At 34.1% G+C, this 24,569-nt stretch overlaps 2 protein-coding genes across 6 annotated transcripts in view; one reads left to right on the top strand and one right to left on the bottom strand.

Annotated features, from left to right (window-relative positions):
- yme1l1a (YME1-like 1a) overlaps positions 1-24,569 on the top strand; it is a 416,634-nt gene that overhangs the window by 101,855 nt on the left and 290,210 nt on the right. The window lies entirely within an intron of this gene.
- Positions 1-24,569, bottom strand: part of LOC127155844 (RNA-binding Raly-like protein) — a 176,098-nt gene that overhangs the window by 3,988 nt on the left and 147,541 nt on the right. For 4 of the 5 annotated variants that reach the window (XM_051098375.1, XM_051098374.1, XM_051098377.1 and 1 more), the window contains 6 exons: positions 18,376-18,451; positions 12,727-12,774; positions 11,849-12,027; positions 2,973-3,086; positions 2,081-2,250; positions 47-81 (listed from right to left, as the gene is read on the bottom strand). In XM_051098375.1, coding sequence (XP_050954332.1) covers positions 49-81; positions 2,081-2,250; positions 2,973-3,086; positions 11,849-12,027; positions 12,727-12,774; positions 18,376-18,451 — 620 coding nt within the window. In that variant the 3' untranslated portion in view covers positions 47-48. The remainder of the gene's footprint in view (positions 1-46; positions 82-2,080; positions 2,251-2,972; positions 3,087-11,848; positions 12,028-12,726; positions 12,775-18,375; positions 18,452-24,569) is intronic. The other variant, XM_051098378.1, reaches the window with a different exon arrangement.

Below are 24,569 nucleotides of genomic sequence, written 5' to 3'. Positions count from 1 at the left end.
AAAAGCATTTATGTACATTTTTGAGATAAAATAAAGAGGAACTTACTTTCAGTTGTCAATATCAGACACATGATTCTCCATCTGAAACACAAATAAAAAAATCAGGAATATTGAATAGATCAGGAAAATCTAAACTCTAAAAATCAGAAATGCACTTCATAGACTTTTAATAAACTGCTATGAGCAGTTTTATTCTCACGTAACCACAGCAGAATACAAATAATGTATAGACATGTATAATGTCACAAACGATTTCTAACTGAAATAAATGCTATTCTTTTGAACTATTAGGCAGTGCAACTGTTCTCAACTTTGATAATAAATGTCATCATTTTAGAATGAATACTAAAAATTCAGCTTTGCATTACAGGAATAAATTACATTTAAAAATATATTAAAACAGAAAATAGTTATTTTAAATTGTAATAATATTTCACAATTTTACTGTTTTTGTTGCACTTTGGATCAAATAAATGCAGGCTTGGTGAGCAGAAGACACTTCTTTAAAAAAAACATTAAAAAACCTACTGTTCAAAAACTTTTGACTGGTAGTGTATATATATTTTTGAACAGTAAGATTTTTAATGTTTTTTTTAAAGAAGTCTCTTCTGCTCACCAAACCTGCATTTATTTGATCCAAAAGCAAAAGCAGTTTGAAATATTTTTACTATTTAAAATAACTGTTTTCTATTTAAATGTATTTAAAAATTAATTTATTCCTGTGAATTCAAAGCTGAATTTTTAGCATCATTACTCCAGTCACATCAGAAATCATTCTATTATTCAGATTTGCTGCTTAAAAAAACATTTATTATTAAAATTATGTTAAAAACAGTTGAGTAGAATTTTTTCAGGTTTCTATGATGAATAGAAAGTTCAGAAAACATTTATCTGAAATAGTAACCTTTTGTAACATTATAAATGTCTTCATCATCACTTTTGATCAATTTAAAGCATCCTTCCTAAATAAAAGTATTAATTTCAATAATTTATGTAATTTAGCTTTGATCAAAGGAATAAATTAGATTTTAAAATATATTACAATTTCAATGGTGAGCAGAAGAGACTTCTTTAAAAAAAATCTTACTGTTCAAAAACTTTTGATTGGTAGCGTGAATATACATATTAATATATTAAAATAAACTGTTTTTTCACAGATTATATTATTTATTTTTGTTATGGTCTGATAATTTGCAGGTTAGACATTTAATCATAACTTTTCAGCGTATAAAATTACCTTTCATCCCCAGAAATTACAAAAACCTTCCATCTAATAGAAGAACAGTATTTAACTTAGTACCAGATCAAAAAGAAATCCAGGTATCCAATTAATCGAACCATTCTTTGTGGCCTTCTTTCTAACTCATTCAAATCATATCTAAGAGCCCGTACTTTCTCAGACGGGCGGAAGAACTTTAACAAAAGCTGAATGGCATCAAAACACAGATGTGTTCTGATCTAGTGAAAAACAAGCAGCTCTGGATCTCAAAAGACCTTGAGATTTACTTGCTTTATACTTACATTCATCATAATACATAAACAATCCTGTGCCCTCAACTTCCCTTTTGCAGAAACATATTCAGTGTTCAACATCACTCCTCTCGCGTTTCTTTTAAAAAGTCCAGCCAATTTTTATCAGTATTGTTTGGGTATCTACTAAACCCAGCTGTGTTGGAGGTCATGCTCTGACCTGAAATGTCTGTAACACTGTTGGGAATCTTTCCAGCGGGATTTCGCCTCAACATTTCCCTCCAGTTTAACAAACGCAAGAGCTCATTAAAATACAGTCAGCCTGTCTCCTCAGCGGGGAAGCACATCCTAAATCTTAATTTGACTTTGCTGTTGGTCGCGAGGCTGCCGGACCCCGGTGTCTCCAGAGGTTCTGACTCGGTTTTAATTACAGAGCGTGACAGGTGAGGGTTAAGAGAGCAGGAAGCAGCCCAGCGGAACCCTGTCAGCTTCTGCTCTCCCAGCCCTGGGTCTCTCATGTTCGCAACTATGAATAAATCTGCAGAATTAGCTTCAGCGGGGCTTTTCAGAACCACTGCTGGCAGTAAAGGCCCGCGGGGGGTCGACGTACCAGATCAGTGCTGCCTTCCTCGTCGTAGTCATCCTCGCCGCCATCCGTCATCTCTCCCGCCTCCGCGTCCAGCTGTCCCTCTCCTCCTTCCTCTCCGGAGTTGTCTGCCGTCTCTGATATCGACCCCTCGTGCAAAGAGTCGCAGTTGTCCTCATATTTCCTATGAGGCTCTGAAGGAACGACACAGAGATGTGTGACGATTATGGTATACTAAAACGTGTTTGTAATACATTTGTCTCATGCTAAGCATACTACAAATACATTTACATATTTATGTACTTAATAAAAATACCTTGCAATTGTAGTAGATTGTGTACAACAGGTTTTTCAGCAAATTTCGGTGCTTTAGATTATATATTAGACAATATTTTAAGATTACTACCAAATACACCAAACAGTAGAAGTTAGTAGAAAGAAAAATGTTTTTAAATGTTATTTTATTTTGTAAGGCATTTTTTAAAATGTAACCTTTTGTGTTCCACAAAAGAAAGACAGTCATGCGGGTTTGGACCAACATGAGGGAGAGTAAATGATGAAGAAAAACTGTAATTTGCTTTCTTTTTTTGAATCTGTATGGATCAAGCACAAGCAATAGACCTAAAGTTTGACTTGTGAATGTAAGACTAGCGCTATGCCGTTCCTCAGTTTTTTGTCTGCTAGATGAAAACAGTGCTACTGGCGAACATAGCGAAATGGGATTTGCTATAGTAAAACAGTACAAGATTGCCTGTATAACAGTTCTGACAAATTGGCTGCTGTCTCCTCGCCTGTCACAGAGATGGATAGCACATATACACTCCCAATATTTCTCCCCGCACAGCCGATGTGTGCAACCCTATCCTGCCGGATTGGATTTTATTCCTGCTCTCTTATAGTTTTAAGTCCGTCTCACCGCACTCAGATCTCTGCTGCTTCTCGATCTTCTCCAGGCGGCCCAGAAGAGAGTCGATCTTCATCTTGATCTGAGTCAGTTCACGTTTGATAGTCTGGAGTTGATCGGACTTCACTGCGAGAGAAGAAAAAGCAATGAAAGCACACGTGAGGCAAGATCTGAGGAGATGACAGCGCATCCATGCTCATCCTTATATCAGCACAGATAATTCAAGTCTGAAGACTCGTTCAGGGCTGCTGGTTCTAAACTAAGAGTTCAAAGAATTCCTTGTCCTGCTGTTTTTAATTTAGCTTTATCCCTAATCTCATTCAGACACGCTGGTTGATATCAGCCACTGCAAGTAAGACCGTGTTTCTCCATGTGTTGGCTTTTATCAGTCAATAAAACTTAACAAGAACTATTTTCAGCGTGATGGAAATACAAACGAGCAAGTTTGGAGCATTTTTTTCTGCATATAACCACTGAATAGATGTTTTAAAGGAGAACTCCACTTCCAGAACGTAGGAGGAACTACAGACCCAGTGTGTACAAAGCGAACGTGCAAAGATTAAGAAAGTGCAAGTAAGTCAAACGCTGTTTAGAAACAAAAAGGTACAACGATGTCGGACGATTCTGAAGTTTTAGGAGAAAATAAGTTTTTCGCCATACTCTACCTTTTTAGTCGGAGTACACAGATGATGTACTTAGACGTGATTCGTAGTAGTGATGGGACGTTCGGATCATTTTACCGACCTGGACCTTTGAGTCTCGTTCAGCAAAATAAACAATTTTTTTCTCGAGCCATTTCATTCATTTAGCAAAATATAAGTAAAATGTTACGTGTTACTTTCCTAACACATGTACTGCTTACACAAATGTTGATCACACTACAAACAAGACAAAACTATAATGCTATAAGAAACAGAAAAAAATAATTCATTGTCTATCTGGGTCTTTAGTCTATGATTAGCTCACTTTACGTCTCATCTGACAAGTTTTCGAGTTTGAGTCGTTCGTTCATCATGTGACAGCCCCATAAGCTCAACCAATGCAGTGTGAGCCGGAAAAAGAATTGATTAGTTCATCTCTCGAGTCTTCGGGTTTGAGTAGTTCGTTCAAAACGTGACAGCCCCATAAGATGAACGAACGACTCGAAAAACCTGAAAACTCAAGACAGGTGAACTAATTCCAGTACAGAACCTAATAGGATGTTGCGCATGCGCGACTGAACTAATCACTCCCCAAGACGACTCGTTCTTCCCGAGTCACATTAAAGATTTGTTCAAAATGAACGAATCGTTCAAGAACGACCCATCACTAATTCGTAGCATTGTGAACGTGCATCCAAGAGCCTGTGCTACATGAGCTTTTGTGCTTAAAGAGTATAAAATTTTTTATTTTTCAAAAAAATGACAGATCGTTTCGCTAGATAAGACCCTTCTTCCTTGTCTGGGATCGTTTAAAGCCTTTTGAAGCTGCATTTAAACTACATTTTAGAAGTTCAAAATCGGGGCACCAATGAAGTCCATTATATGAAGAAAAATCCTGAAATGTTTTCTTCAAAAACCATAATTTCTTTACGACTGAAGACAGAAAGACATGAACATCTTGGATGTCAAGGGGGTGAGTAAATTATTTGTAAATTGTTGTTCTGGAAGTGGAGTTCTTCTTTCACTCCTGGTCACCCTGAAACACTTTCCGTGCAATTAATCCACTACGTCACACGGGATGAAATGTCTCTGCTCAATGCCTGCTAGCTTAATTCATGCTGCTAATTTGTGTGAATATTTAGTGCTTTAAATATGTCCACTGCTTTTTTTTCATCTGACAGCTGTCAGATTAATCTCCCTCAGATGACTACACCATTGAACGCACACTGAATCCAATGAACACTTAAAATCAGCAGGCCTCTCTGGGCAGAGCAGAATGACCTTGGTTGCAAATGAAAACCCAAATAGGCTGAAAAAAGGGTGGCGAATGGTCTCCAACATTGGATCAGTTTAAAAATGTCGAAATGGTTCCTTTCAAAATTACTTGGTGTAACTTCAGACATATGTAGGTGGTTTGAAATCAGCCCAAAACACCACCGACTAGATCTGTGTTTGTGTGACTCCTGCAGTTACATCGTTAAGCTAGTAGGTGGTGAGTTGTGAGTCAGGGAATCATTCATTCAAATGATTCACTCAAAAACACTGATTCCTTCATTTAAAAAAAAAGTAAGAGTGTAACCCATCTATCCAAAAATGTTGAATTATTCATTAACGAGTTGAGTTGTTTCATCATTCAACAAATTAGATAAAATTGATCATTTATTCAGGAAGACTGTCTTTAAGCCACTAAATCATTCAGTCTTTTCAAAAACATTGTGTTTCATTCGCAAATTATATAAAAGAAAACACTTTTTTAATGAGTCATTCAATCATTCATTCAAGCGATTTGTTTAAAAACTTTCATTAATTTGTGAAATAACACTATAATACTGTCACTAATTGGTTCATTAAAACTATTTGTCAAAAATAATTCATTGTGGAATTAACAAGTGACTGTCTTTTTAATTACGTCAATGAATCATTCGTTCGAGCTGTTCAAAAGAAACGAAAATGAAACTTTTTTCTGAATGAGTCATTGAATCATTCATCCAAACAATTTGTTTTAAAAAACACTAATTCATTTGTGAAATACCAGACTATTTTTTATAAGAGTCACTGAATGGTTCATTCAACCAATTTGTTCAAAATACTAACGCATGCAGGAACAAAACAAAACTTTTTTATGAATGAGTCCTTGAATCGTTCATTTAATAAATCAATTAATTATTAATTCAAGAAATTCATTTAAATACTCAAGTGACGTTTTATAATCAAGTACTGAATCATTCAGTTGATCTGTTCAAAAACATTGAGTCATTGAATCATTCACTCAAGCGATTTGTTTAAAAATGTGAATTAATTTGTGAAATACCAGACTATTTTTATAAGAGAGTCACTGAATAGTTCATTCCACCAATTTGTTCAAAAATACTAAATCATGCAGGACTTAAACAAGAGCCTTCTTAATGAATGAGTCCTTGAATTATTCATTTAATGAATCAATAACTTATTAATTCAAGAAATTCATCAAAAACTCAAGTGACTGTTTTTATGATTAAGCCTTTGAATCATTTAATCGATCTGTTAAAAAACATTGTTTCATTCACAAGCTAAACTTTTTTTAGTCACTGAATCATTCATTCAAGCGGTTTGTTTAAAAACACTAATTAATTTGTGAAATACCAAACAATATGAGAGAGTCACTCCAATAAATATGTTCAATTAATCAATTAGTTCAAAATTGCTAACTCATGCAGGAACTAAAACAAGAGGCTTCTTTATGTACAAGTCATTGAATGATTCATTTAATGAATCAAATTATTAATTCAAGTGTGTGTTTTTATGATTAACCTAACCCTAACCCTAACATTCTATTGCATTCACAAACAAAACAAAGCTTACTTTTTGAATGAATCATTTAATCGTCTATTCAAACAGTCTGTTTAAAAATGCTAATTAATTTGTCTAATACTCTTTATATGGTTCATTCAACCAATTTGTTTAAAAATACTAATTCATGCAGGACAAGTGGCTTCTTTATGAATGAGTCCTTGAGTCCATTTTATTAATTCAAGAGATTCATTCAAAAACTTCAAGTGACTGTTTTTATGATTAAGTCTTTGAATCATTCACTCGAGCTGCTCTAAAATGTTCATAAACAAAACAACTTTATTAATTTACATTAATTTATTAAATACATTTATTTAACCAATCTTCTTAAATACATTTATTCATTCATTAAAAAAAACAACAGATGAGTGAGTCACTGAATCATTCATTCAAGTGTATTTGTTTGTTCATTCAGGGAGGCAAAAAAGTCTTTATGAATGAGTTATTTAATAATTAACAAAACCATGAATCATTCAGAAACTATTTCATTTACAAAGGCAAAAAACTAATCTTGTTTTTAAAATCTACTGCTTTAATATACCGAACAACACTAGAAAAAAAAAGTTAGAAAATGCAGTGTGGGCTGAATGGACCTCAATGAAAAACCTTCAGCGGCATCTCTTGACACTGAAAAAACCTGCTTCTTCATGATAATTGGAGCTCCAGGATACATATAAATGCTTTGTTGAAAAATTCATTAGCCTGTATTTTCCAGTATTTTTCGAGCCTTGAGAAAGCTGAAGCTTGTCGTTTTGCTGTCACCGCCTTCAGCCCTGATAACACAGCGTGACCCAGCACTGCTGTCACACCGCTGCCAGCTTTTCCACTACCTCACAAAATGGTGTCACCTGCCATCACCCGCCCGAGGCAGAAAGCTCTGCGTGTGTAGGTGTTTAGTTGACGGAGCGTCGTATCTACTGAAATTCAATGAACGTGTCTGTGTGCAACCATTCAAATTGCTCCGAAGCTCCAAACACAACACATGTCCAAAAATTGCCTTCAAGCTTTGCAAACGTGAACTCTGAAGGAGTTTTAATCTGGGCAACCTACGAAACACTAGCTGAGTGTCAATTTGTTTTCGACAGATGACAACGGTTGGTAAAACTTTCTCTTTTATCACTTGTTTTAAGCTGTTTACTTGTGAATCTTTTGGAGGATGTGCGATACGCAGTACATAAAAAGCAGCGGATTATGACGCACAACGTGTTGTTTTCCAAGATCAGGAATCTAGATTAAAATGTAATGCAAAGTCTAGAGGAGACCGAGGCTAGCTGTCACAAACGCTATATCTCAGTTTTATATTTTAAATTAAATGAATAGTTTTATTCAGCAAGGATGCATTAAATTAGTCTAAAATGACAGTAAAGATATACATAATGTTACAAAAGATTTCTATTTCAAATAAATGCTGTTCTTTTTAATTTTCTATTCATCAAAGAAAAAAACATGGTTCACACTACTGTTTCCACAGGAATAATAAGCTATAAAAAAATGCATTAAAAAATGAGCATATTTGAATGATTTCTGAAGGATCATGTGACTGAAGACCGGAATAATGATGCTGAAAATTCAGCTTTGCATCACAAAAATAAATTACATTTTAAAATATATGCAAATAGAAAACAGTCATTTTAAATTGTAATAATATTTCACAATATTAGGGCTGGGTATTGGCAATTTCATGATTCGATTCAGTTTTGATTCACAAGCATGCAATTTGATTCAGAATCGATTTGATTCGATATATGGCGAATTTTCTCAAGGAAAACAAAAACTTTCAACTAATGCTATAAAATATAGGCCTACATGAGAGTCAGTACACATTACTATAATACTGAAGGTTAAAATTTGTAGGCACTTAAACACTTAAACTTAAACACTTAAATTATAGTCTTTATAATAAAACCGTTATAACTTTACAATTACACAATTAGCATATATTTCTGCTCCAATTCATTTTTTGAACTATAAACATTTAAATGTTTGTCATAAAAACTTGCATTTATTGTTTGAGTACTGTAATAAAATGGACAGAATTTGAAATCTAAGATTTTGTTTCATATCAAAAGTAACAAAGCACAAAGCTTATTACGATTATATTGGAAGGAATGTGCGCTACAATGTTTCATTTATTAACTGGCTACACTGTAAAAAAATAAAAAACAGGCAGCTTAAAATAATTTGTTATGCTGCTGCCTTAAAATTTTAAGTTCAGTCAATTAAAATAAGTTTATTCAACTTGAAATGTTAACTTAGATATTTGTGTTTGCTAAACTTAACAGATGGGTAAGTAACCCAGCTGCCCTAAAATTTTAAGTTGATTCAACTCAAATATCTAAGTTGTCACTTAGTATAATTTAACATTTCACGTTGAATAAACTTTCTTTGAGTTGACTGAACTTAAAATTTTAAGGCAGCCAGATTACAAATTATTTTAAGTTGACTTAACAAATTGTTTTTTACAGTGTAGACTAATCGATTTTTGAGATATAAGAATCAATTTTGTTGATTAAAAATCGAGAAATCATTTTACTATATTAAATAAATGCAGTTTTGGTGAGCATATGAAAGTTTCAATTATTAAACATTAAAAAATCTTACAGACAGAAATATTATTACCCTGCAATATTCTTACCCTGAGAAATACTCAGTGGAGTAAAAAATTGACCACTAGCCCCATTCTGTCCTACATCTTATGTCTTGTAACTGGTTTTACATTATTTTAAATTACCTTTTTGCCAGCAGTTCATTTTAAATGGACCTTATAGTGTGACAAATGAAAAAGTCCAAATGCTCCATGCAGGCGCGTGGTATTAAAATGAGGCCACAAAAGCTTCATGCATAATAGAATTAGCAAAATCCTGTTTAAAATATTGAGATGGAGTACAGAATGTCACAGCGCAAGTCAAATTTGCAAAATTATTTCCCAGACAGAGGCAAATAAAACAGGTTTGCTATTCATGTCACTCTAGTTTGTGGCTGACCTCTATTTGGGACACAAATTGCACTAGCCGTGTGTTCAGATCTCCTCTACTACATAGGAATCATTGTGTTTTAGCTGGCAAAAAACATCGCAATTCTGATCTTGAACAGAAAATGATTGCATTTTCATTAGCTGAACATGAAGCAGTTTCAAAGTAAACTTTCCGAGCCATATTAAATGCTATTTTGGTGTGGTATAAAGCTGCAGTCTGCGCTGTGAAGAGAAGGGAGAACTCCAGTGAAATGCAGATTAAGGTAAACAGTGCCACTTTTGTGTACATGCCATGGATATTTTTGCTGGTGAATTGCACTGATATAAGAAAAGCCCCCGGAGAGGCCACAGCACTACAGCTAAGAGCATTAGTGTCATGCACCACGGCTAATCTCGACTTCTGAGCTCCGCGCTCGGAGGAGACGGCGGGATGCTGACAGATGCTGTGAAAGCTGCTACTTGTGGGTTAAAGATAAAATCTGAATTAGTGTTATGAATTCTAATTTACAAACACGGCTGCATGACGTTCTGTCTTGCCGTTTGGCTCGCGTCCCAGTCAGAATTAAAGGAGCATTTTAGTCGGCCGTAAGTCTCAATGCTCTGTGGTTTCAAAAATCAATATGTTCTTGATTTTTGCTCCCATAAAAATAACTCGATTTTAACTCAATGTAACCTGTAAGAGAGAGCTAATGACCGACATGTTTCGCCTGTGTCAGACAATAAACCAGCAGTTGGCAGTAAGGAATAAAGCTCATGGACTTCATACGGTGTGCCACAGACTGCCAAAGAGTGCAGTGATTTAACATTGTGGATTTGTAGGAGCGATTTCTGCAACATGCAATGTATTATTAAAGTCTTTTTGCAATAGAAGCATGAAAACACATGAATGTCATTGCATTTCACAAAAATACCAAGTCAAGTGGCATTTATGAAATTTTTTTTGTAAGTGGCATTTGCAGTATTGAAAGTCAATTTTTTTAATATAGCTACATTTTGCAACAACACAAAAAATACATAATATTATTTTTATACATTAATATTAATAAACAGTTAAAGTCAACTGCAAAATGTAATGATTTTACCAAAATAAGAGGGATCACACAAAATGCATGATATTTTTTATTTAGTACCATCCTGAATAAGATATTTCACATAAAAGATGTTTAAAAAAAATCATACAGTCATTGTTGAAAAGGGTTCAAATACACAAAAATGCTGAAAAACCAAAGAATTTATGTGACCTGAAGGATTTTTCTGAAGAACTGCAGGCATTTTAACTGTTCAGGACAAACAAAGGACTCATGAACAACTATCACTAAACACAAAACACAGCTGTGGATCATTCAAGTAACAACACAGTATTAAGAAACTTTTGAACGGGGTCATTTTTATAAATTCAATTACCGTGTAAACGTCTTTTATGTGAAATATCTTATTCAGGACAGTAAAAAATTAAAAAATATCATGCATTTTATATGATCCCTGTTATTTTGGTAAAATAATTAACATTTTGCAGAGTCTGCAAGGTGTATGTAAACTTTTGACTTCAACTCTATTATACAGGGGTGGGGCTATATACGGATACAGACGATTAACTGCTAGAAATTTTGTCAACCAGTCGAGATTTTTCATTATCGTCTCTATTGTGGTTACATGCTCACGTGACATTGCTGTGCTACGTATTTGCACGTTTTTAAGCATTAAGGTTTAAAAACAAGTGATTTTAAGCTGTTAAAGCGCAATAAGCTAATTTCGCTAAATGTGCACACAATCTGAGACTAATTCTAAGTGCTGTCTGAGAGGTGTGCGCACATAAAGACAGCGTTCACAAAGCGCGGGGTATTAAACAGATTAAATACACACACTTGTGTCAAAATGCCTGTCTTTTCAAGTATCCTTGTAAACACAGTAATTTAGGTCTTAAGTGAAAGCAAAAATAAATTTTAAGAAAAATATATTTAATTTACCTCATACAATGTATAGCGCTTGCTATTTATTTGTATATTTGTATACATGTATAATCAAGTCAATAATGTATTGGATAATTATTATATTAAGTATTGCAGATTTAATTGCATTTTCTGTGCTTTTAATGCAGTTTGAGATAACAGAATAGCTTGTTTTGGTATAGTAAGCCTGAAATAGTGTTTATTTATAACTGAATGTACTCTGATATTGGTTTTGTGCTTTCAGACAGGCTGAGAGGAGAACAGAGTGTACTATTGTGAAAAGCGCAGAGCAACATGTCTGCGAGAAATCGAGCCGTCATATATTTGCACTGCAAGAATAAATGCACAGAAAGAACTGAATAATTCCCTTAAAACATATTTAAATCCAGTGATGTGTTTACTAAATAAAATAATGAAAATAACTGCAGTTATATAATTTATTCAGTTGTACATTTTAAAAAAATGGATAATTGTGTAATATTTAATATGGCTTACATTTCAGCCCAGAGGAGAAGGACGATGAGGATGATGGGGGTCTTGAGGAAGAAGAGGAGGAGGTTTTAATAGGGAACGAGCTCTTCCCGCGTCGAGTGGATGGAAGCACCACTCGCGAGCGTTTCAGAGGAATCACTGCCCTCGGTGGAGGAGCCACCCGTCCGTGATAGTCAAAGAGCCTAACAGGATAAAAAGAACCAAAGAAGATGCGCAGAGTTTAAAACAGGGATCAAAACCATCATTAACACTCATAACCAGGCTTTTGATTCTGAATTATATGGCTTTCTAAAGGTTTTTCACCCCCAAAATCATTTCTGACTCCTGGTTTCTGGTTTCCCTGCAATTAGCGGAGCCACTTTTGAAATTCGTCATCGTGGCAGGCGAATTTTTCAAAAGAGTTTACAGAAAAGAAAGGAGGTACGAGAAAATGTCAAACAAAGGAACATGCCCTTGCTCTCGCATCAATCTCTCCTGGATATTCACAGCTCTCCACCCAGCTGACATTTACTAAATGTCTCCGCTAATAAAAGACGAGATCATAAGAAGGAATTGAGCGAACGAAAACGGGGCTTCTTAGAAATTAAAGACGAGCTCCATTTACTCAAAGCTTATGATTTTCTCTGCACAATATCTGCTTGCTCTTAAATTCCTCTCAAGGACGAACTGTAGGTGTTTAAAATAAATAAATCTGTTAATGTCACATTTAATTACGTTCATATACTTCTACGAATCTTTTCATCGCGAAAAAGTATGCGCTGACATTTGACAAAGCTTAAAATAATGCACGCTATTTGAAACCATGAAAGATCACGCACAAACAGCTGCTGAAGGACTCGAAATGTGTGCAATCAGATGGTGGGTAATAAATGCATACGTACCTATTGTAGAAATCATCCCTGTAGTAATCATAATCAAATTCATAACCACTGAAAAAGACAAAACAAAGGCAGGGCAAATTATCCTCTTGATTTAGACTTATATTTTCAGCTCAATTGAGCTGACAGACACACTTTACACTTTGAAGACTAATCAATTCATACCTGAGATTTAAATGTGTAAAGAAGCTAATCAAACGTTTGCAACTCAAAAAATCAATCCATCTACATGTTACTTAAACACCCTGCTGACAGACAAATCAATAATATCTACAGCCTTCAGACAGCATGCAGAGCTCCCATAAACACAGTTACAACAGCAATCAAAGCGGCTTAGTTTATTAATTACAGTGTGAAACCTCCTGGAGTTAGACTTTGGCTTGTTTTAGATCCTGGCAGTGAGATAGACACTTTGCAGTTTGTGTGTGACCCCTACTTGGATTTCAACTAGTAAACTTTGTGTGAACCCTTTAGAGCACCAGCAGCACCAAACATCTCTTTGGAAGACTTATAATGTCTACTGACAAGGTAAGCAACAGGGATGCATCTTCAGTCATTGTTATTTCATGTGCAGTGGTGCGCAATAGAAAATGAATTAAAATGCTATTTTGAATCTTTACGGCTTATATTTTTAGCATTAGAATTTGTGCCATTAAAAGAATTACGCCATTAAAATGTCTTAAAACGCAACCAACATGAATAAAAGTTCTGCAGCATTTGATCTGAAAATGTTATGCATCTTGAAAGGAGTTCAAATAAGTGATGAATCTTACATATTTGCTTTTCACATCATTGTTTTATGCTTTGGGCTGGGTAAGCATCCTGACAGGTGAAACAGAAGATGCCATAACTTGCTGGTGTTATTTATTGTAAATCATTAAAATAACAACAAACTGAGTCTCTTATGAGAATCACCTAGGTGTTTTTTCCACCAAACCTTCAGGCGTCCAGAATCACTTACACCATTCACATGCAATATAACTCTATACCTGACATATTGAAGATTGCAGAGTTTTAACAGCCTCTCCCTGGTGGTTATAGCATGAATAAAATCTATGAATATTGTACACCTATGATGAATAAATTCATGAACCAACTTGGGTCTAAGTTTTCCCCTTCTCCCCATACCATCTTCTCAACATTCTCTACACATACACATTTATCCACATATACATTCATATTTGTCACACCATACACGTAATTATACACATATACATCCATCTCTGTCAGATCATACACAGCCGTAATACACATGTACATTCATTTCTATTAAAATATGCCTTACACCTGAGGCCTAAACCTATCCTTCATCTTCACCATCTTGACCTACACACATAACGCCTTTAGTGCTCTTCCATCACATTCTGTTATATCACTCACAAATCAGAAGAAAAAACAGTACTATTTTAGTTCATAAAATGAAATATGTAACCCACAGGTGTATTTGTAGCAATAGCCAACAATACATTGTATGGGTCAAAATTATCAATTTTTCTTTTATGCCAAAACAGATATTTTGCAGGCATGTGATTGGCTAAGGACAAAAAAGCAGGAAAATATACTAAGACAACCAACCCCCCTCCATCACCACCTCTCTCTATAACAACAAATAAATTTTAACTTATTTTTGTACACATATTTTAACTTATTTTTGTACACTCTGTGGGTAGTAACTACAGTACTGGTACAACAGTATTTTCTTTAGCGGCTATAGAAAACCATTCCCTTTCGTTCCCTTTAGTTACTGTTGCTATGTCCGACAAGCGACGCATAATATAATAAAATATTGAATGGGAATATACGTTGCACTTGACCTATCACTACAAGACGACTCGACAGATTCGGCAGCATTCATTCGCGGAAAAATCATTAGGCCTACATAGTCTACATGTAGATTCCTTTAAATGTTAAGGGGAAGATTAAAAAAGAGAAACTGGGTCTGTGAATTCAATTCTCACAGAATCACAGTTGAATTCACGATTGAATTCATATCTTGCTACTCAGTCAGAATCTCATTAACCTGGAGTCCCAGTCTCTGTCACAATAATCATATAGGCTATGTGATGTTTTAGGCCTATTTTGCAGACATCCATTTAAAATGTAGGCAATGGCTTATAAAGAAACTTTTTTTCCATTTCCACTTAGGTTTCTCAGCTTGCACTCTAGCATTTGTGTGGTCCAGGTAACGTTAGCTTTGCATAAAAAAAAATGGTTATCATTCGCATGGCTACTTTTACTTGAGTAAAGAAGTTAAATCAGTACTTCTACTTTTACCAGAGTATTTTTTAACACAAGTATCTGTACTTCTACTTGAGAACGAGAAGTGAGACGGACTATTTTCTTTAGCGGAAGCAATATAAATCGTTTTTAAATCAATAAACTCCTTTTAAAATCAATATTTTGTGTCAAATTATTGATTTATTTTGTAGGTAGCCATGTAATAAGCGGGATAATGTAGAGTTTGTCTTACATGTGCTTCATGAGGCACACACGCGCGGTCTCTTGTGCTCTCTCGTCATGCACGCGCTACGCGGTTTGGAGCACAGTCTCTGTCTCGCGGGCGCACTCAATCCCTCGCTCTAGATTCCGGGAGAAACTATTTGCGGCCATCAGATTCAGTGAGCTATATATTTAATATAATAATTAAAATATAATTATTGATTTTTCATTAGACTATTTTTTGGTGCCCCCTCAGCACTCGGTACCCTACGCACAGTGCGTGATGCGCGTGGTGGGAGCGGCAGCGCTGAATGAACCTTATTGAAAAGTGTTAACTTACCATCTTATCAGTTAACGGTTAATAATCGGACAATGATTTGCGGTTGTCGGCTGGGAAAATTAACCGAAATGAGCGACTGAGGTAACTTACACTGCGCAGCAGGGAGCTTGATTGACAGGTGATCTGACCAATCATACTTCGCCATCCGCCATTTGCGAACGAACAAATACGTCCTTGTTGATACTTGGAAAGGAAGGAAAAATGCATCTCTTTGCCATCTGACGTGTCGCCCGGTGTGGCCCTTCTCGGGGACGGCGATTGTGGTTCCGTCCCGGGTTACCATGGTGACGGCTGTGAGATCGCCAACCCCCCCCTTTTTTTTTTAACAGATCTGCATGATTCACATAGGTCACATTTTCAGGTCGAAAAATCCGGAATTCCGGATTAATCCGGAAAAATCACATCCCTGATTTTGTACATTTCCTACCTGAATATCAAAACTTAATTTTTGATTAATAATATGCATTGCTAAGAACTTCATTTGGACAAACTTAAAGGAGATTTTCTCAGTTTTTAGATTTTATTGCACCAGGATCCTAACAAACCATACATTAATGAAAAGTTTAGATCATGTATAAACCTCAGTTTTGACAAAATTGACCCTTATGACTGGTTTTGTCGTCCATGGTCACATTTTATAAATATATGATTGTTCATTTATGTTTTTCTAATTAATTTTTAGCTTTCAGATGAAAAAAATATATACTTATGACTGGTTTTGTGGTCCAGGGTCACATATAACAAATATGAAGTGTTAAAGTGTTGCCACATTAAAAAGTAAAATAAATAAAGAAATAAATATTTTATAAGTATATATATAAGTATAAAATGTATTTAATATATACATTTTGATTCAATATAATTTATTTATAATCTAATTTAATATCTTTTACTGACTACATGTAATCTGGATTACGTAATCAGATTCTAAAAACGTACTTGTAAATAAATTAAATAAAATTTTAAAATACTCATAATCAGACTACAGTTACGTTTTCATTGATTTCATGAGTTTTAAAATAAATATTTTACTAATTGCGTATCATATTTGCATGTTCACGGTTCTCTGACCTTGCATAATGGTCATATGACATGCAGGTAAACAAATAAAATATTTCATTTGTTAGTAAGTGTTTTATATCGATTGACGTTATTTTAAAATGATGTCTTTTAATGTTGTTTTATTATTTAGTTGTTCATTATACTCATGCAGTACTCATATAGTTCCTTTACGAATCCAGGTTTGGAAAATCTTGACATAATGTAATATTTAATGCACTTTATTTTGTTAATTACAAAAATTGTAATATACTTTCTTGCTCTTTGTATTTTTATATCAATATGGTAAAATATTATCATATTTAAAATCAATGTAATAAACAAGTTAGGTCAAAAGTAATCTGAAAGTAATCAAAAAGTGTAATGTAATGTATTAAATTACTAACTGCACTTTTTCTTATGTGGGTCAAATATGGGTCAAAATTGATTTTTCTTTTATGCCAAAAATCATTAAGGATATTAAGTAAAGGTCATGTTCCATGAAGATATTTTGTACATTTTCTACCGTAAATATTAAAACTTAATTTTTGATTAGTAATATGCATTGCTAAGAACTTCATTTGGACAACTTCAAAGGTGATTTTCTCAATATTTAGTTTTTTTGCACCCTTAGATTCCAGATTTTCAAATAGTTGTATCCCGGCCAAATATTGTCCTATCATACATCAATGGAAAGCCTATGTATTCATATATATCTAATTTTTCTAATTAATCTTTTCTAAAGGATAACATGCACTAATGATTAACTGTGCACAATAACATCAGGACAAAAATAAAGAATGCAAACAAGGTCAAACCTAATGCAATTGTGCGTTTAAATACATTTCATGCATATTAAAAATATCCTGTCAGCTATACAAACTGGAATGAGGATGATTTGAGGTCATCTAACTCATTAAATTCCATTATAGGCATCTCTTCATTTCTTCGACCAAGCTAATTAACATTCAAAGCTCTTTTTTGTTGGTTTCCTCCTGTTCTGCTCTCCTAATTAGGCCTACCTCAGATTACGTAATGGATTGGGTTTGAATTAGATGATTTGAAATGCAAATCAAGAATTAATGAATTTCAAAAATATAATGAGTGAGAAATAAAAAATTAAAAACCTGAGAATTAGCTGAAGTAAAATATAATCATACCACACAAAAAAGCTTGGATAGACACTCTTATAGGATCATAAGTAATTGGAACTGCCAAAAATAATCCATAATTCAATACTTCATTACTACGATTCTATTATTCTTTACTAAGTGCAAATAAAAGGAGGACAAAAACATAAACAGAACTAATCCAGTAATTGTTTCACAGTCCAGTCAGTATTTATTTAACATTTAGTTAGTGTTTATTGTTTGCTATAAAAAGCTCAGAAGCCCTTTAAAAGCTTGTCAATACAGGAGTAAATGCCTAATAGCCTTTCAAACATCGATTTTCCACTCATTTTCTGCTTGGTTAGTTTTCACTGATGTGTCTGGAGCGCTTTTCGCTTCCTATAAGGTTTGAACCATCTAACCGAACCTGTGAGACACAACTGCAACTTCAGCAATTGAACGAATGTGCTGATAATCGCAGTCCGCGGGCTGTTCTGTTATCTAAACCTGATAATATGACAAATGTGCTGACGGCTTCATTCAGCCCCACCAACCAGACTTTAATCCCCACTACCTCAGCTCTCCTAACAAGGACAGTGAATGCATTTTATTTACACTGCACTATGCTATCTGAAATAAAATGCACAGTGCATTTGTAGTCTATGTATAGCATATACACTGCCATGTTGTCCTATTTATATAGTAGCATTTAATAGAAAAACTCACCTGTAGACAGCAGTCAGGGGTCGTTTGGATCCTGCTTTAGGCCTGTAGGGTTTCGGCTCTCCGGCCATGTTGATATCTGTGGAAACACAGAAGAATTCAGAATCAAACACCTGTAGTAATGAGTTCTCGTTGCAGGTTGTCGGTTTTGGCTTTCAAACCACGGCCGGGCAAATAAATCCATGCAACTTCTCTCTAAATCAGCCTTTAATGACTCGAGCGTGGTGCGGCAGAACAATGTGGTGCCTGTTTGATGTTCAGCAAATAATTTGGAGCCCTGGGATTGTAAAACAAGAAAAAAAACATATCCTGTATTCTAAAAACACTGCAGAAGTTTGTTTTCCCAAATATCTGTTCTCTGAAAGTGATCTTGTGCAATCTACTTCTTGAATAACAACAGAATGAGATATATATGAGAAACACCCTCCATTACAAACACAATTCACATACAGCAGGCAAATTGAATTTTTTTTTAGAAGGGAATGTCTGCGAATTGGCATTGCATGCAAATTCCTGACAGCAAGCCTTTAATGGTACAGCGCTAGGTTAGATAATGAATTTGTGCAATGTTGATTTAAACTAGATAAGTTTGGAGACAAACTTTAAAGTTTGAAATAGCTTTGAAAAGCTTAAAGTTTAATTTTAATTGTTGTATTTGTTAAAGTTTGGGACAGAGTGGGAACACACGTTTCCAGCATGATTCTAGCATGATTAGCATGTCTCTAGCATGTTGTTAGCATGCTATTAGCATGACTCGCAAATTATTAGCATGCTTCTAACATGCTGTTAGCATGATTAGCAAGTTACTAGCATGATTTTAGTATGATTAGCATGTTACTACCCTGGTGAAAAAAACAGCATATGCTGGTTAGGTATGTTCTGATGCTGGTTTAAGCTGGTCCTTTGCTGGTTTATGCTGGTCCTTGACCAGCAACATGACCAGCATAAACCAGCAAAGGACCATCTTAAACCAGCATGTTTCTAGCACAATTAACATGTTATTAGCATGCTTCCAGCATGATTAGCATGTTGCTAGCATGTTTCTAGCATGATTAGCATGTTATTATCATGCTTCCAGCATGATTAGCATGTTGCTAGCATGTTTCTAGCATGTTACTAGCATGTTATTAGCATGAATAACAAGTTACTAGCATGTTGCTAGCATGTTTCTAGCATGATGTGCATGTTGTTAGCATGATTAGCAAGTTACACACATATTGCTAACGTGTTTCTAGCATTATTAACATGTTATTAGCAAGTTGACAGCATGTTTCTAGCATGATTAGCATGGTTAGCAAGTTACTAACATGGTTTGAAAGTTACTAGCATGATTTTAGCATTTTAAGCGTGGTACTAGCTTGTTACTAGCTATCATGATTAGCATGTTACTAGCATGTTGTTAGCATGATTAACCTGCTACTAACATGTTGCTAGCATGTTTCTATGATGATTAGTATGTTACTAGTACATTTCTATCATGATTAGCCTGTCACTAGTATGTTGTTAGCATGATTAACATGTTACTAGCATGTTGCTACCACGTTTCTATCATGATTAGCATGTTACTAGCATGTTGTTAACATGTTTAGCAAGTTACTATCATATCACTAGCATGGTTAGCCATTTGCTAGCATGATTAGCATGTTACTAACACGTTTCTAGCATGATTATCATGCTGCTAACATGTTTCTATCATGATTAGCCTGTTACTAGCATTTTGTTAGAATGATTAACATGCTACTAGCATGTCGCTAGCATGATTAACATGTTACTAACATGTTAACATGATTAGCATGTTACTACCATCTTGCTAGCATGTTATTAGCATGTTTCTATCATGATTAGCATGTTACTAGCATGTTATTAGCATGAATAACAAGTTACTAGCATGTTGCTAGCATGTTTCTAGCATGATGTGCATGTTGTTAGCATGATTAGCAAGTTACAAACATATTGCTAACGTGTTTCTAGCGTTATTAACATGTTATTAGCAAGTTCACAGCATCATGTTTCTAGCATGATTAACATGGTGTTAGCATGTTACTAGCATGTTGCTAGCATGTTGTTAGCATGATTAACATGTTACTAACATGCTGCTAGCATGTTTCTAACATGATTAGCATGTTACTAGTTTGTTTCTATCATGATTAGCCTGTCACTAGTATGTTGTTAGAACGATTAACATGTTACTAGCATGTTGTTAACATGTTTAACAAGTTAATATCATATCATTAGCATGGTTAGCCATTTGCTAGCATGATTACCATGTTACTAGCACGTTTCTAGCATGATTATCATGCTGCTAACATGTTGCTGGCATGTTTCTAGCACTATTAGCATGTTACTGACATGTTTCTATCATGATTAGCCTGTTACTAGCATTTTGTTAGAATGATTAACATGCTACTAGCATGTCGCTAGCATGATTAACATGTTAACATGATTAGCATGTTACTACCATCTTGCTAGCATGTTATTAGCATGTTTCTATCATCATTAGCCTGTTACTAGCATGTTGTTAGCATGATTAGCATGTTACTAACATGTTGTTAGCATGATTAGCAAGTTACTAGCATGTTGTTAGCATGATTAGCTTGTTGTTAGCATGATTAGCAAGTTACTAGCATGTTACTAACATGGTTAGGCAGTTGCTAGCATGTTGCTAGCATTTTTAACATGTTAGTAACATGTTTCTATCATGATTAGCGTGTTACTAGTATGTTGTTAGCATGATTAGCATGTTACTAGCATGTTACTAACATGGTTAGCCAGTTGCTAGCATTATTAGCCTATTACTAGCATGCTGTTAGCATGATTAGCATGTTACTAGCATGGAATTTTCACTTCTCAAGACATCAATTATGGACTGGAGTCGTGTGGATTACTTGTGATGTTTTTAATCAGCTGTTTGGACTCCCATTCTGACGGCACCCATTCACTGCAGAGTATCCATTGGTGAGTGATGTAATGCTGAATTTCTCCAAGTCTGTTCTGATCAAGAAACAAACTCATCTAATTTATGTCTCGGATGGTCTGATATGAGCTATGAGATTTATCCACAGAGTAGATCTTTCAAGGGACTATAGTTGAAAACCTGCACTAAAACAACTTCATTTCACTCCTGCAGTAAAAGTAAGAGAAAGGATGAATAGGACGAGAAGGAATGCTGAAGCACTTGACCTTGGTGCAACTATATGCACATTAAAGCATTTTTTATCACACCATCATCCTTGAGCGATAGCACAAAGTACAGAACATCTGTGAGACTTATCTCAACTATCTGACCCACACAACCCAGCACTCCTGTCTGCAGCATTTATCACAAAACACTCCGCCGCTGCGATACAAGGGAATTCAGAGGGGAAACTCTGCCACAGAAATGCTTTAAGATAAATACGATATGGCTACATTCACACATTGAACTGTAGCTATGAAATCTCATACTGATGATAGATATGGACAGAATGTGCCTAGTGGTTAGTAACAGCTTGAGCTGTGAAAATTATGCATCACTTGCATCCTCTGTGGTGAATGGGTGCCATCAGAATGAGAGGCCAAACAGCTGATAAAAACATAACAATAATTCCCAAGTAATCTATATGACTTCAGTCCATCAATTAATGCCTTGTAATTTCCTATGATTTCCATGATGCGGAAAACATGGATGGAATCGCGGTATCCAGTCATTAAGATGGAATTTACTGTATAACACGGAATGTCACGGAATTTGCCAAATTTGGGATGAATAAATCAAAAGTAGGTCAGTACACTTAAATCAAAACATGATATGGACTAGTGTCTGTGAATATTAAACCGCAAAAATGCTATTTAAAATGAATACTGCACGTTTTCCATATCTCTGTGTGAATGAATGGCGCAGACACACGGTTTCTCCGTGTATGAGTTCATGTACACACTAGAACTGCTCAGAGAGTCACTTCATGAGCATTTTAAAGTTTCTCTTGAGGAAAACTATTGTCGAATCATATACAAACAGAAACTTAAAGGTTTTCACAGCAGCCTGTCAAAATAAAACTTCGGTTTAACTTGAAGAAACTGTGACAGAAATATATTACTTAATGCAATGATAGTACTACTACTACTTATAAAATTATTAAAACATTATTTTTTAATGAATATTTACCAGAAAAAAAAAATACCAGAATTTAATTATCAGAAAAATGCAAAAACACAATTAAAAAAACAGAGAAATAAATAAAATAATAATCATATTAAAAAAAATATTAATTAGAGAAGGTTTTGATTAAAATTTAATGAAACCATTAAAATGAAATCCAGAAAATTAATGGAAAACACAGAATTTGTTAAAAAAATAATAATAATAATAATTTGAGAAATTTTTTTTTGTTAAACTTTTTTAAAAATTGCTGTTAAATTGTTATGTTTCATGATTTCAATTAATTAGACGTGCCTTTTGATTAATGTAAAATGTAAAAAATTTTTTTTTAATAAAATCAATTAATTAGAGATTATTAAATGAACAGAAAACATACAGTTTGGTAAAGACATAAAACTAAATTGAGAAATAATTATAAAAAGTATTTCATAGGGCCATAAAAATGCATTTTTTGTTTTTGCTTTTAAAAATTGCTATTAAATTGTTAAGTTTAATGATTTCATTTAATTAGACATGCTTTTTGATTGACATAAAATGTAAATACACAGCACAGTATTTCTGAAAAAAAAGTTCTGTTTTTTTTAATAAAATGAATTATTTAGAGATTATTAAATTAACAGAAAACCCGAATTTGGTAAAAATAAAACTAAATTTGAGTAAAAAAAATTAAAAGTATTTCATAGGGCCTTAAAAATATAATTTGTTGTTAGACTTTCAATAAATTGGTGTTAAATTGGTTTAATGATCTCAATTAGTTAGACATGCTTGTTGATTAATGTACAATGTAAAAACACAGTATTTCTGAAAAAAAAAAAAGTTTTTTTTAAATAAAATCTAAATAATTAGACATTATTAAAATCAACAGAAAACAGAATTTGGTAAAAAATAAAACTGAATTTGAGAAAAAAAAGAAAAGAAAAAGTATTTCATATGGCCTAATGATTAATGAAATGCAATTTCTGTTAAACTTTTTATAAATAGTTATTAAATTGTTAGGTTTCATGATTTTAATTAATTAGACATGCCAAGATAAATAAAATTATTTTTTTTATAAAATCAGTTAATTAGAGCTTTTGATTTCATGAAATTTCATTTGAAAAAATGTAAAAGCATTTCGTAGGGCTTTAAAAATGTAATTTTTTGTTAAACTTTTAATAAATTACTGTTAAGTTGCAAAGTTTCATTATTTCAATTAATTATACATGCTTTTTGATTAATATTTTTAATTTACCTGTTTTAACCAGTCCAGAAAAATTTTAAATGCAAATTTTGAAAAAAATAAAATGGAATTTGGGAAAAAATAAAACTAATTTCATAGGGTCCTACTAAAAAAAAAAAAACAGTAACATCAGTAACAAGTATATTTGTTTAGAAATGTTTCTGCCTGTTTTTGCTTGTAAACAGTGTTTAATCTGTGCATGTCTTCTGATTTAGACGAGACATTTTACTGGAGAAAGCAATATTATGGAAGGAGGACTCATATTTTAGCTGGAAGCAAAAAGTTAAAAACGTTTTAATAATAGATTCGCTTCTTACAAACGCAGCTTTTTGCTTCACAAGACATTAAATAATGAACTGGAGTGGTGTGGATTACTTGTGGATTGCTGTGATGTTTTTATCAGCTGTTTGGACTCTCATTCTGATGGCACCCATTCACTGCAGAGTGACTCCAAATCTGTTCTGATGAAGAAACAAACTCATTTTTGGCTGAATTATTCCTTTAACAAATCTCTGAACATAAACAAGGACGTTTTGTCATGTTTACAAAGCTTCTTGCACTTCTCTTTGTTACCAGATCAAAACCAGAGGATAAAATTTGACAGAAAACATAAAGCCTTTTCAGAAAGCATCTCCATGCAGAAATCCTGTTATTTATGCTGATCTGGGGTAAATGCTCAAGCACAAAGTGACTCAGACATGGCCTAGCCAACGTCACTTTTCCAAACAGCATGCTTTATGAGAAATCAGGCTCTGATTCCCATTTAATAAAGCGCTTGTTTGCTTGCTTCAGACGTATGCGGTACCCGCGCAAGGGCATCTGTCCAATAAAGCAGAGAGA

The sequence above is a fragment of the Labeo rohita genome, chromosome 24 (genome assembly GCF_022985175.1).
Source record: "Labeo rohita strain BAU-BD-2019 chromosome 24, IGBB_LRoh.1.0, whole genome shotgun sequence".
Classification (NCBI taxonomy): Eukaryota; Metazoa; Chordata; class Actinopteri; order Cypriniformes; family Cyprinidae; genus Labeo; species Labeo rohita.
Note: the sequence above shows the minus strand (reverse complement) of the source record. Positions and strands in the feature narration are given on the sequence as shown.